Here is a 12,630-nt window from a genome sequence, read left to right as displayed (position 1 = left end):
TCAGGAGGAGGAGTTAGAGAGGGTGACCCTCAGGAGGAGGAGTTAGAGAGAGTGACCCTCAGGAGGAGGAGTTAGAGAGAGTGACCCTCAGGAGGAGGAGTTAGAGAGAGTGACCCTCAGGAGGAGGAGTTAGAGAGAGTGACCCTCAGGAGGAGGAGTTAGAGAGAGTGACCCTCAGGAGGAGGAGTTAGAGAGAGTAACCCTCAGGAGGAGGAGTTAGAGAGGGTGACCCTCAGGAGGAGGAGTTAGAGAGGGTGTGTGGATGTGTGGGTGTGTGTGGGTGGGGGTGTGTGGGGGTGTGTGTGTGTGTGTGTGGGTGTGTCTGTGTGTGTGTGTGTGTGTGTGTGTGTGTGTGTGTGTGTGGGGGGGGGTGTGGGGGTGTGTGTGTGTGGGGGTGTGTGTGTGTGTGGGTGTGTGTGTGTGGGTGTGTGTGTGTGTGTGGGTATGTGGGATGTGGGTGTGTGGGTATGTGTGTGTGTGGGTATGTGTGGGTGTGTGTGGGTGTAGGTATGTGTGTGTGGGTGTGGGTGTGTGTGTGTGGGTATGTGTGGGTATGTGTGGGTATGTGTGTGTGTGTGTGTGTGTGTGTGTGTGTGTGTGTGTGTGTGTGTGTGTGTGTGTGTGTGTGTGTGTGTGTTTCCTTTCATCTGTACTACTGTCTTCCAAGATCTCAAGCAAATCATGTGGGAGGAAACTAAGGCAGTTCCAGGTTTAGAGAGGAGAGGTATACATGCACACTGGGTGGTTTAGAGAGGAGAGGTATACATGCACACTGAGTGGTTTAGAGAGGAGAGGTATACATGCACACTGGGAACACACACATGAGTGTGTGTGTGTCTCTCAGCCCTTGTACTTTATTGGTCTCCAAATAAGATAATTGTCCTTGCTAAAAAATCTAAAGCCCTCAGAATAGACCTTGACAGACACTAAATTCTTCTTAGATGTGAATTTAGTTAAAATGTGTGAATCCATAATTTATTCTTCACGTCACTGGCATGCTCATATAACAGTTTGCAGTCAGCATTAAGCAGAAAGTTACAAGCCTGTAGCTTGTGTAAGAAATAAATAGGTTGCCTTGATTTTTTTCTTTTTTTGTGTAAATTTCTTTTAAGACCAATTGCCCAGGCAGCATTGGGCTGTTAGGCTAGCTTATCTGGTCCTTGACTGTGAACATGTAGTACTTTTGCAAAGGCAAGTTCCAAAACCAGGAGGTGAAGGCCAGTCTCTCTGTCAACCAGGGTCACTTCGATATAGCACACACACAAACAGATGGACATACAGAAAAGGACACAGTCAACTTTATTCGTCATTCAGACTAAACAACATGTAAAGCTTACTATTGTTTTCTGTTGTTTTGATCAAGTCCTGACCAAGGATTTTTATATTATTTTAAATGAAATGTGTGTTTATTGTTTAGGATAGGGCAGCAAATAAGCTAGTCTGAGCACACCAGAAGAGTTTAGCCAGGTTAGTGGCATCACATTAGAGAGAGCCCATCACCCACCTTCATCCTTAGCAGTGCTGTTGAGTATTTAAATGATAACTGGGAGAAGATCGTTGAATCATCTCCCATTAGCACTGGTGAGCACACATGAGGCGGCTCTGCTGTTGGTCCTGCTGGGCTGGACTAGGTCATAGTCAGGATCTGGTGTGAGGAGATACGTGCTTATAGATCCATTCATGTCTTTATATTTGAGAGAACCTCTGTCGAGCTAAAACAGACGCTATTGATTGAATTCACTGGAAAGCAACACCAGTCCAGACCTTTACTCTGTTCCAGATCCCAACACGCCTTACTGCTGTAGTAGAGATTTATTTGTAATGCTTTCTGCAACACCCGCCACACCTGCTTTGCAGAAATCCTCTACAGCGAGTGTCTAAGTGCGGCCCTGTTATGAGCCAGCTAAGGTGACAGTGGCATGGACAGGAGAAGGAAGGAACCTTGAGAGGAACCTAGACTCAGGAGGCAAACTCAACCTCCTTTGGTTGACACTCGATAACAAACCAATTACACAAGCACATTTTTTGAGCTTTTTCCTTTATCTTACTAAAAAGTTCTAAGTGCAGCTTAGAAGACTTAACGTGAATATTTGACAGAGGTTCTCAGATGACTCTGTGAGAACCAGTTAGTAGTTCTGCACAGGAAACATGAAGGAGAGAGCTGAAGGAGACACCCAGCCACAGTCCAGTCTTTCATGTCATCAGGAAAGGAAGTGGCCCACACAGATGATCCAATCAGGAGCAGCAGAAAGCCCAGTGGTGCTGAGACCGGTCCAGGGAACAGAGTTTTAGAATCCAGCATCTCTGCATCAGCAGAGATGAGGGCTGGTTGGACAGGCTGGCAGGGAGAAGGATCATGGAGATGTTAGCTCTGTTCTGAATATGGGAATCCTCCAGACAGCTCTGTTTGATCCACAGAATGCAGCAGGTACTCTGGTAGAAGCAGCTACTGCAGGTCTGGGAAGACTGCACAACCAATTCACATTAGTTCTTCATGTCTAAAAGATCTGCCCCAACATGGAAGCTATTGTGCAGAAGCCTGACTAGACTAGGTTTACAACCCAGACATAAAAGCAGACTGTCTGTCAACACACAAAGGTTGGAACCCTTACCATAACCTTAACACTGACCATAAGGTTGGAACCCTTACCATAACCTTAACACTGACCATAAGGTTGGAACCCTTACCATAACCTTAACACTGACCATAAGGTTGGAACCCTTACCATAACCTTAACACTGACCATAAGGTTGGAACCCTTACCATAACCTTAACACTGACCATAAGGTTGGAACCCTTACCATAACCTTAACACTGACCATAAGGTCGGAACCCTTACCATAACCTTAACACTGACCATAAGGTTTGAACCCTTACCATAACCTTAACACTGAGCATAAGGTTGGAACCCTTACCATAACCTTAACACTGACCATAAGGTTTGAATCCTTACTATAACCTTAACACTGACCATACGATTGGAACCCTTACCATAACCTTAACACTGACCATACGATTGGAACCCTTACCATAACCTTAACACTGACCATAAGGTTGGAACCCTTACCATAACCTTAACACTGACCATAAGATTGGAACCCTTACCATAACCTTAACACTGACCATAAGGTTGGAACCCTTACCATAACCTTAACACTGACCATAAGATTGGAACCCTTACCATAACCTTAACACTGACCAGAAGGTTTGAACCCTTACCATAACCTTAACACTGACCAGAAGGTTTGAACCCTTACCATAACCTTAACACTGAGCATAAGGTTGGAACTCTTACCATAACCTTAACACTGACCAGGTTGTTTCTTTTAATTACCAGATTCACATGAGTGAGGAACTGAAACAAAATAACCAAACGGGTTCTAGTTGAACTTTGGTCGTAGTTCATCTAACCATTTTTGGAGAATAGCGTGTTTGTACTCTGTGTTCATGCACAGCATGGGTAATGCTCCAAATGACTCATTGTGCATGGTTACCCTACTCTTTATGTCTCCCTGCTAGGTTTTCCTGATTTGAAACAGTATTTGTTTTCCTGACACTTGGGTGTTCTTGTGGAAAACGTTCTGTTTCTGGCAGGTCCACGTCTGGCAGTTGTTCTGCAGCTGGTCCAGACCCTGCTCAGTGTGGGCAGCGGAACAAGCTACGAACAGCAGGACCTTCATTCTGAGTCCTGTAGCTCTCAGGTCCTCAAGGCCAGGGCGTGGCACTTGGGTTTGGGACGTGTGCCTGCTGCAGCCCTTCCGTCTATGAGCATTTCTGACAGTTCGTTAATCTGTATCTCGATCTCTTGTGTCTCAGGTGCAGCTGCTGTATGAGCTGTTTGTGAGCTGGAGCAGTATTTGGGAGCGTCTGCAGAGGAGAGGAGTCCTGCCGCAGACGTCCTCCTGTCTGGACCCCCACCCTGTGCCTCCTGGTCCCCCCTCGCCCGTGCACAGTAGCGCAGGCACCATGCCTCCTGACACCAGCACCTTCAGTGCTTCTGCAGACCTGGGCTCGCCCACGGAGGTCAGACAGCACTCACACATCTTTGGTCCCTCAGACAAGCTTTGTCTGAATGCTCACACACACACACACACACACACACACACTGTGGTTAAATGCATCTGCGTTGCTCCAGTGCACTCTGTACTGGCACCTGTATCCCCTGATCTTACATTCCCTCCAGACAGCAACTCAGTATATGTTACGCAGGGCAGTCTATATCCTACACACACACACATGCACGTGCGCGTATGCGAAGCCAGTCCCATACACAGCGCGTGTGTTTGTTTATGCGGCTGGTCATGTTGTTGGTGAAGGCTGGGGTGGGTTTGGTCGGAGGTGATACCGTCAGGAGTGATATTGGTTTGATTTGTGTACGTTAGCACTGATTGAGTGTAAACCCCAGCCAAATGGAAGGAGACCAGCTAAGAACATTTACACTCTGACATAAACGCACCTCTGTCTCATGGGAGATGTGAGGGGAAGATTCGGGGGCAGAGTGTAGTGAAAAGAGGGTTGGGGGGCTGCATGCTGAGTGCTGGGATGTTTGGGGAGTGACTGTGTTGGGGGGGGGGGGGGGTCTCACAAACCTGCGCTGTATGGACAGATCAACTCTATTTGTATAATAGTAAACATAATTACTGGATGTGAGTCTTTCATCAGTGCGGCAGAGCACATGGTCAGAGGTAGCTGCATTGTGTGTGTGTGTGTGTGTGTGTGTGTGTGTGTGTGTGTGTGTGTGTGTGTGTGTGTGTGTGTGTGTGTGTGTGTGTGTGTGTGCGTGCGCATGCATGGCGGGGGTGTTAGGCTATGACAGCACCACTTTGCGAGTGTTTGCTCTAACATGAACGTCAGTAGAAGTGTTTAGTCCCAGGGGAATCTGGGTGATTGAGTCTGAATGCAGGAGCTGTTTGGATAAGTCAGCCTCCACTCTCCTGGAACGAACACACTTGCACACACACACACACACACACACACACACATACACACACACACACACAGCCGACAAGCTCTCTCCCGACACCTCTCTCTTGTTCTCTCTCTCCGTCACGCACACACAGAGCAGACATGCTCTCTCCTGACACATCTCACTTGTTCGTTCTCTCTCTCTCACACACACACACACACACACACACACACACACACACACACACACACTCTTGCGCAGCCTGTCTCGCACCACATTGTTTGGCTCTGCTTGATGAGGGCGGACAAACTGCACAGAAAAAATAAACCTGACTCTGCCTGCACACTGCAGGAATTCCTCTGTGTACTTTACAGCTTGGCGTTCACAGACGGGCGTGTGTGTGTGTGTGTGTGTGTGTGTGTGTGTGTGTGTGTGTGTCTGAGAGAGAGAGAGAGAGAGAGAGAGAGAGAGAGAGAGAGAGAGAGAGAGAGAGAGAGAAAAGGTGACCTGTGGTTCCTCTGTTTGGATCTGTACTGTCCTTGTCTTCTGCTTCTGCTTGCTGTTGAGGCATCCAGTTCTTAGTGTTATAACCCCGCACGTGTTCACGTTCATATCGCCCTGTTCCCGGTGTTATTACCCCGCACGTGTTCACGTTCATATCGCCCTGTTCCCGGTGTTATAACCCCGCACGTGTTCACGTTCATATCGCCCTGTTCCCGGTGTTATTACCCTGCACGTGTTCACGTTCATATCGCCCTGTTCCCGGTGTTATTACCCCGCACGTGTTCACGTTCATATCGCCCTGTTCCCGGTGTTATTACCCTGCACGTGTTCACGTTCATATCGCCCTGTTCCCGGTGTTATAACCCCGCACGTGTTCACATTCATATCGCCCTGTTCCCGGTGTTATAACCCCGCACGTGTTCACGTTCATATCGCCCTGTTCCCGGTGTTATTACCCTGCACGTGTTCACGTTCATATCGCCCTGTTCCCGGTGTTATTACCCCGCACGTGTTCACGTTCATATCGCCCTGTTCCCGGTGTTATTACCCTGCACGTGTTCACGTTCATATCGCCCTGTTCCCGGTGTTATAACCCCGCACGTGTTCACATTCATATCGCCCTGTTCCCGGTGTTATAACCCCGCACGTGTTCACGTTCATATCGCCCTGTTCCCGGTGTTATTACCCTGCACGTGTTCACGTTCATATCGCCCTGTTCCCGGTGTTATTACCCCGCACGTGTTCACGTTCATATCGCCCTGTTCCCGGTGTTATTACCCCGCACATGTTCACGTTCATATCGCCCTGTTCCCGGTGTTATAACCCCGCACGTGTTCACGTTCATATCGCCCTGTTCCCGGTGTTATTACCCTGCACGTGTTCACGTTCATATCACCCTGTTCCCGGTGTTATTACCCCGCACGTGTTCACGTTCATATCGCCCTGTTCCCGGTGTTATAACCCCGCACGTGTTCACGTTCATATCGCCCTGTTCCCGGTGTTATAACCCCGCACGTGTTCACGTTCATATCGCCCTGTTCCCGGTGTTATTACCCTGCACGTGTTCACGTTCATATCGCCCTGTTCCCGGTGTTATTACCCCGCACGTGTTCACGTTCATATCGCCCTGTTCCCGGTGTTATTACCCCGCACGTGTTCACGTTCATATCGCCCTGTTCCCGGTGTTATAACCCCGCACGTGTTCACGTTCATATCGCCCTGTTCCCGGTGTTATTACCCCGCACGTGTTCACGTTCATATCGCCCTGTTCCCGGTGTTATTACCCTGCACGTGTTCACGTTCATATCGCCCTGTTCCCGGTGTTATAACCCCGCACGTGTTCACGTTCATATCGCCCTGTTCCCGGTGTTATTACCCCGCACGTGTTCACGTTCATATCGCCCTGTTCCCGGTGTTATTACCCCGCACGTGTTCACGTTCATATCGCCCTGTTCCCGGTGTTATTACCCTGCACGTGTTCACGTTCATATCGCCCTGTTCCCGGTGTTATTACCCCGCACGTGTTCACGTTCATATCGCCCTGTTCCCGGTGTTATAACCCCGCACGTGTTCACGTTCATATCGCCCTGTTCCCGGTGTTATAACCCCGCACGTGTTCACGTTCATATCGCCCTGTTCCCGGTGTTATAACCCCGCACGTGTTCACGTTCATATCGCCCTGTTCCCGGTGTTATAACCCCGCACGTGTTCACGTTCATATCGCCCTGTTCCCGGTGTTATTACCCTGCACGTGTTCACGTTCATATCGCCCTGTTCCCGGTGTTATTACCCCGCACGTGTTCACGTTCATATCGCCCTGTTCCCGGTGTTATAACCCCGCACGTGTTCACGTTCATATCGCCCTGTTCCCGGTGTTATAACCCCGCACGTGTTCACGTTCATATCGCCCTGTTCCCGGTGTTATTACCCCGCACGTGTTCACGTTCATATCGCCCTGTTCCCGGTGTTATAACCCCGCACGTGTTCACGTTCATATCGCCCTGTTCCCGGTGTTATAACCCCGCACGTGTTCACGTTCATATCGCCCTGTTCCCGGTGTTATTACCCCGCACGTGTTCACGTTCATATCGCCCTGTTCCCGGTGTTATTACCCCGCACGTGTTCACATTCATATCGCCCTGTTCCCGGTGTTATTACCCCGCACGTGTTCACATTCATATCGCCCTGTTCCTGGTGTTATTACCCCGCACGTGTTCCTGGTGTTATTACCCCGCACGTGTTCTTGGTGTTATTACCCCGCACGTGTTCCTGGTGTTATTACCCCGCACGTGTTCCTGGTGTTATTACCCCACACGTGTTCCTGGTGTTATTACCCCGCACGGTATTACCCCGCACGTGTTCCTGGTGTTATTACCCCGTACGTGCTCCTGCTATGTGTGGACAGACACACAGTGGCTCAGGCCCCATCAGGCCTTGTTCTGCAGCCGTAGAATGAGAAATTAGACCATTTTGGAAGTCTCATTCTCTCTATCTCTGTCTCACATGTTTCTCATCAGCATTTTCTCCTACTCCCCCTGTTGCTGAGAGTCTATTTTTACCACAGCCCATGTGTTTATATAGTTGTCTTGGGTTGGTATTGAGCTGTATAGTCAGCCATCTCAAAAGAGGACTTGTGATGAACACAGATGGGTGGGTGATTCTCACACCCAGCCGAGACCCCCTTTAATAATCCAGACACTTCACCTCACCCTTCATGCAGACACAGTAGAGCTTTTATATATGCGTGTTTTCATTTGATTGCCGGTGAGCTGCACATTGGCTGTTCACTACATCTTCCTGGACTCACACGATAATGAGACCGAAACACTGTCAACACAAGGGTACAAAATAAAAGTCCCTAGGACTGTCGTCACTGTCATGTGCCTGACTGGAAAGGGAGAGCAGGCCAGCTTGGCAGATTCAGCAAGAGTGGGTTTGATTCCCAGGCCCAACGGCTGAGCAACTTAACCCCAACCGCTCCCCTGGCAGCCTAGGGTACCACAGCCTTCTGTGTGTACATAGTAAGTCACTCTAGAGTGTCTGCTACATGCCCTAAATGTAAATGGGAGTAAATGAGAGTCTCACCCATTCACACCAGCAGTCATTTCACAGAACAGAATGGCTTGTTTATATCCTATTCTTATATATCCCAAGTTTGATTTAGATCAGCAGCCTTGTATGAGTAACACACAAACACATGTGCATACACACACACACAAACACACACACACACACACACACACACACACACACACACACACACACACACACACACACAGTCACATGGTGATAAACAACATAGTTGGCTAACGCCAATGCAGGAACTCCTGCAGATCTCAGGTTCATGAGATGCAATCTGAAATCGAGCTACATCTGTGTGTGTGTGTGTGTGTGTGTGTGTGTGTGCACGCGCTGATCTCCCAGGGTGACTCGGCGCCGGTCGGTGATGACCCCACCTTCTGTGAGGCGGTGACCCTGGAACAGAGGACCAGCAGTATTGGGGGGGCCAGTGGGAAGGTCAGCGTGTGGATGCAGTGGATGCTGCCCAGAGTGACCGTAAAGCTCTTCTCTCCAGACCCCTCCACCAAGACAGGTATGGTACAGTCCGCCTCGGCACCCGTGGAGCAGGGTGGAGGAGTGAAAGGAGTTAAAGTGGAACACACACACACACACACACACACACACACACACACACACACACACACACACACACACCCCGATTCTCTGCTGTCAGGGCAGATAGAGACAACACCTGCTTCTACTGTAAAAGAGAAGCTGGCATACCCATCTGTAATGGAGCCTTTCTGTTCACCTAGCATTGAGACACTGAGGAGTGCTCACCTAAGGGTGTGTGCGTGTGTGTGTGTGTGTGGTGTGTGCGAGGGTTTTGTGAACGTGTAAGAGGAAGCAGGAAGCACGCTCCGTCTCTGCTCTTTGACCGGCCGAGGCACAGCTGTCTTGGCCATGGGGCAAGACAGAGACGCACGGGGCAAGAAGTGTTTGACAGAGTTTAGACATGGCTATTCAGCAGTGGAAACACACACACACGTCTGTTGCTGATTACAGCCCAGCAGGCTATGTTAAAATGCTGTCAGTAGCAACGTTTGTGTCTGAGTAGCGAGAGGATTGGCTGAATGAGTGTGAGGTAGTCGTGATGAGCTGTTTATAGCTAGAGCTACTGTAGGACCTGGAAACATCTCCTACAACCACGAGTGTTACAACGTGGTTTAATAAATCTGAAAGTCTGTAATTATTTTTGGGAAGAAAACTTCCCCCCCAGAGAAAGGTTTTGTTAGTGCTAATATAGTATTCAACAACTGTGGCCATAGAGATGTACATAGAGTACAGGAGTAATTTGTGGAGGGTGTGTGTGTGTGTGTGTGTGTGTGTGTGTGTGTGTGTGTTTGCAGAGATCTGTGTGATCAGCGAGTTGGAGGACCTAAGTGCATCCGTAGACGTCCAGGATGTGTACACCAAAGTGAAGTGTAAAGTGGGCAGCTTCAACGTTGACCACTATAAGAACAGGTAGGACACACACACGCACACAGCTGGACACAGAGGCAACAACCGAGAAGTGTGTGAATGTGTGAGGCACCGTCATGTGGAGGGGTGCAGATGGTACACATCTCTCTTTCCTTCTCTCCCTCTCTCTCTCTCTCTCTCTCTCTCTCTCTCTCTCTCTCTCTCCCTCCCTCTCTCTCTCTCCACACACAACCATTGATTTTTATCATTGATCATTTTGTTTGACTAGAAGTATGACTTTAATGTTTTCACAGAGCTATTTTCTCCAGGTAGCGTGAAGTGTGTCCATCTGTAAGGTTGTTATATGTGTAGTGAATGTGTTGAGATAGGCCGTGTGTGTGTACTTGGGGAATGTGTTAATAGGCCTTGTGTGTGTGTGTACTTGGGGAATGTGTTGATAGGCCTCATGTATTCCTAGGCCAGGGGAGGCCTCTCAGGCCGGCCATTTTGAGGGCGTGATTCTACAGTGCAGGGACCAATCGGTGGTGAGATCCTGCGCTTCCAGAACCTTCCGCTGCTGCTGATGTCAGGCTACCGCTGCAGTTCTCAGCTCTGCCCTCATTCTGGCTGTAGGGGGCGCCGTACCCACAGTAGGGAACCGTGTGCCTGCTGTGCTGTGGGGTTCTGGCTAGGATGGCTGATGTAATCAGTTGCTGAGTGGTTCTATTGGTGCTGGAGAGTGGGCGTGTCACTGGGAGGAGTGGCTCCGCTCTCTCCTGAAGGCCTCATGCTTCGCACACTTCCTGATTAGCTTTTGTCCATTACACACACACACACACACACACACACACACATACACACAAAGGCACACTTAGGAAAACCGCAGGTGAAAAATAACATTTACCGTGATAGTCCCAGTGAAAAGTCCCAGAGTGCACTGCTGGTGTTGGGGGCCTCAGAGTGTGGGCTCTTTCTCAGGCCCCAGGAGGTTGGAAGTGTGAGGCCTGTGTTTTTCTCTTCCACTCACCACGCTCCGTCCTTTCCTGTTTGTGCAGTCGCACGAGAATCTGCTAAGAGAGCCGATGATTCACGTCTGGCTTTGTCGCCTCTGTCTGTCTGGTGTGTTTGTTGTTGTGCTGTTGCTGCGGGGCCCAGTGGAGAGGCTGGCCCCTCCTGGCCGGGTGTGAGTAAGGGGGTTCTACTCTCCTGCACGGACAAGCTGAACAGGCGCACCGTGCTGCTACGCCCGGCCACCCGCCTCCACCCCTTCAGTCACTTCTCCACCTTCTTTCCTCCTGTAAGAGCCTCTGTGTCTCTGTCGGCCTGAACAATGGAGCCTCCAGCAGCCTGCTCACACCTGACTGCCCACACACACGCGCACACACACACACACACACACACACACACACACACACACACACACACACACACACACACACACACACACACACACACATCCCTGAGTGTAGACGTACACACACATCCCACAAATCCTAGATGAGATTTGTGTTTGTGTGTGTGTGTGTGTGTGTGTGTGTACACATCAGGCTGCTAGATGCTCATAATTATGGAGCAGTGTGTCTGGTAATGTCTCTGTTCTGTCCCACAGTCACACATCCAGGCAAATCTGACCACAGTATTGATCATTGATCATTTCCAGACTCTCTACAACAAACTGAGTTGTAAAGATGTGATGTAAATGAGATCTTATTCAGCTGTTACCTTACTGCACAATCCAGTTCAGACCAGACACATTATCAATATTAATGCATGTGCTTATAATAATGCAAAACTCAATGAAGGAATCTGCTGAAATCAATTAAACATTCTCAAATTATTGGATCTTAAAGAAATCAAATGAGCATGCTAATTGTAGAGTTTCTTCTCTAAATAAACTGCCTTTAATGAGCTTCTCTTTAGCTTGTGTAAAGCCCTCTCTTACTGTCTGGAGACCCGTTTGACAGGTGTTCTGTCCTTTGTGCTGGTTGAACAGACTGCAGCGAAGGCATTGGAGGTGTGTCACCAGCCTCACGGCTTTCTGTCAGTCACCTACACGCAGGCCGTGACCCGCAACGTTCGCCACAAGCTGACGGCGCGTCAAGAGGAAGGGGCGGGGCCTCAGAGGCTGAGTGAGGGCGGGGCCGACGGCTCCCCACAGCACCTGCATGAGATCCTGCTGACGGCTCAGCCATTTGACCTAGTGCTGTCCTGCCCCCTTCTGGCCAACGTAGCCCAAGTGTTCCATACAGTCCCGCCTCCACCATGCAGACGGCCAATCAGAGAACGGCGCTCAGCAGGCCAGCCAATGAAAGGTCATGCCTTCTCCTCCAGCAGTCTACCACTCATCTATGTGAACACCAGTGTGATCCGCGTCTTCTGTCCCCTTCAAGAGGCACAATGTATCAGCGGTGAGCTCCCAAACACCACATTTGACTCCCTGCACATAAAGATTTCAGGGTGAACTTTTGAGTCTTGGTCCTCCCGAGGTTTCTTCCTATTCCCCACCATCATAGGGAGTTTTTCCTCGCCACTGTCGCCTTTGGCTTGCTCATTAGGGTTCTGGACCCATAGTATTGTTAACCTTGTAAACCCTGTAAAGCTGCTTTGTGACATTTGTTGTGAAAAGCGCTATACAAATAAATTTGATTTAATTTGAACATCAGTTCATGAGATGTGTGTGTGTGTGTGTGTGTGTGTGTGTGTGTGTGTGTGTGTGTGTGTGTGTGTGTGTGTGTGTGTGTACAGACTCTCAGCTGAA

The 12,630-nt window shown here is 49.4% G+C and overlaps 1 protein-coding gene across 1 annotated transcript in view; it reads left to right on the top strand.

The window, feature by feature from the left end:
- LOC143489354 (intermembrane lipid transfer protein VPS13B-like) overlaps window positions 1-12,006 on the top strand; it is a 54,837-nt gene extending 42,831 nt beyond the window's left edge. The window contains exons 6-10 of the mRNA XM_076988315.1: window positions 3,818-4,024; window positions 8,835-9,003; window positions 9,821-9,935; window positions 10,334-10,417; window positions 11,866-12,006. Coding sequence (XP_076844430.1) covers window positions 3,818-4,024; window positions 8,835-9,003; window positions 9,821-9,935; window positions 10,334-10,391 — 549 coding nt within the window. The 3' untranslated portion in view covers window positions 10,392-10,417; window positions 11,866-12,006. The remainder of the gene's footprint in view (window positions 1-3,817; window positions 4,025-8,834; window positions 9,004-9,820; window positions 9,936-10,333; window positions 10,418-11,865) is intronic.
- Window positions 12,007-12,630: the final 624 nt, after the last annotated feature.

Source organism: Brachyhypopomus gauderio, unplaced genomic scaffold (genome assembly GCF_052324685.1).
Source record: "Brachyhypopomus gauderio isolate BG-103 unplaced genomic scaffold, BGAUD_0.2 sc61, whole genome shotgun sequence".
Taxonomy (NCBI): Eukaryota; Metazoa; Chordata; class Actinopteri; order Gymnotiformes; family Hypopomidae; genus Brachyhypopomus; species Brachyhypopomus gauderio.
The sequence above is the reverse complement of the archived record's forward strand: the minus strand, read 5'-3'. Positions and strand labels throughout refer to the sequence as shown.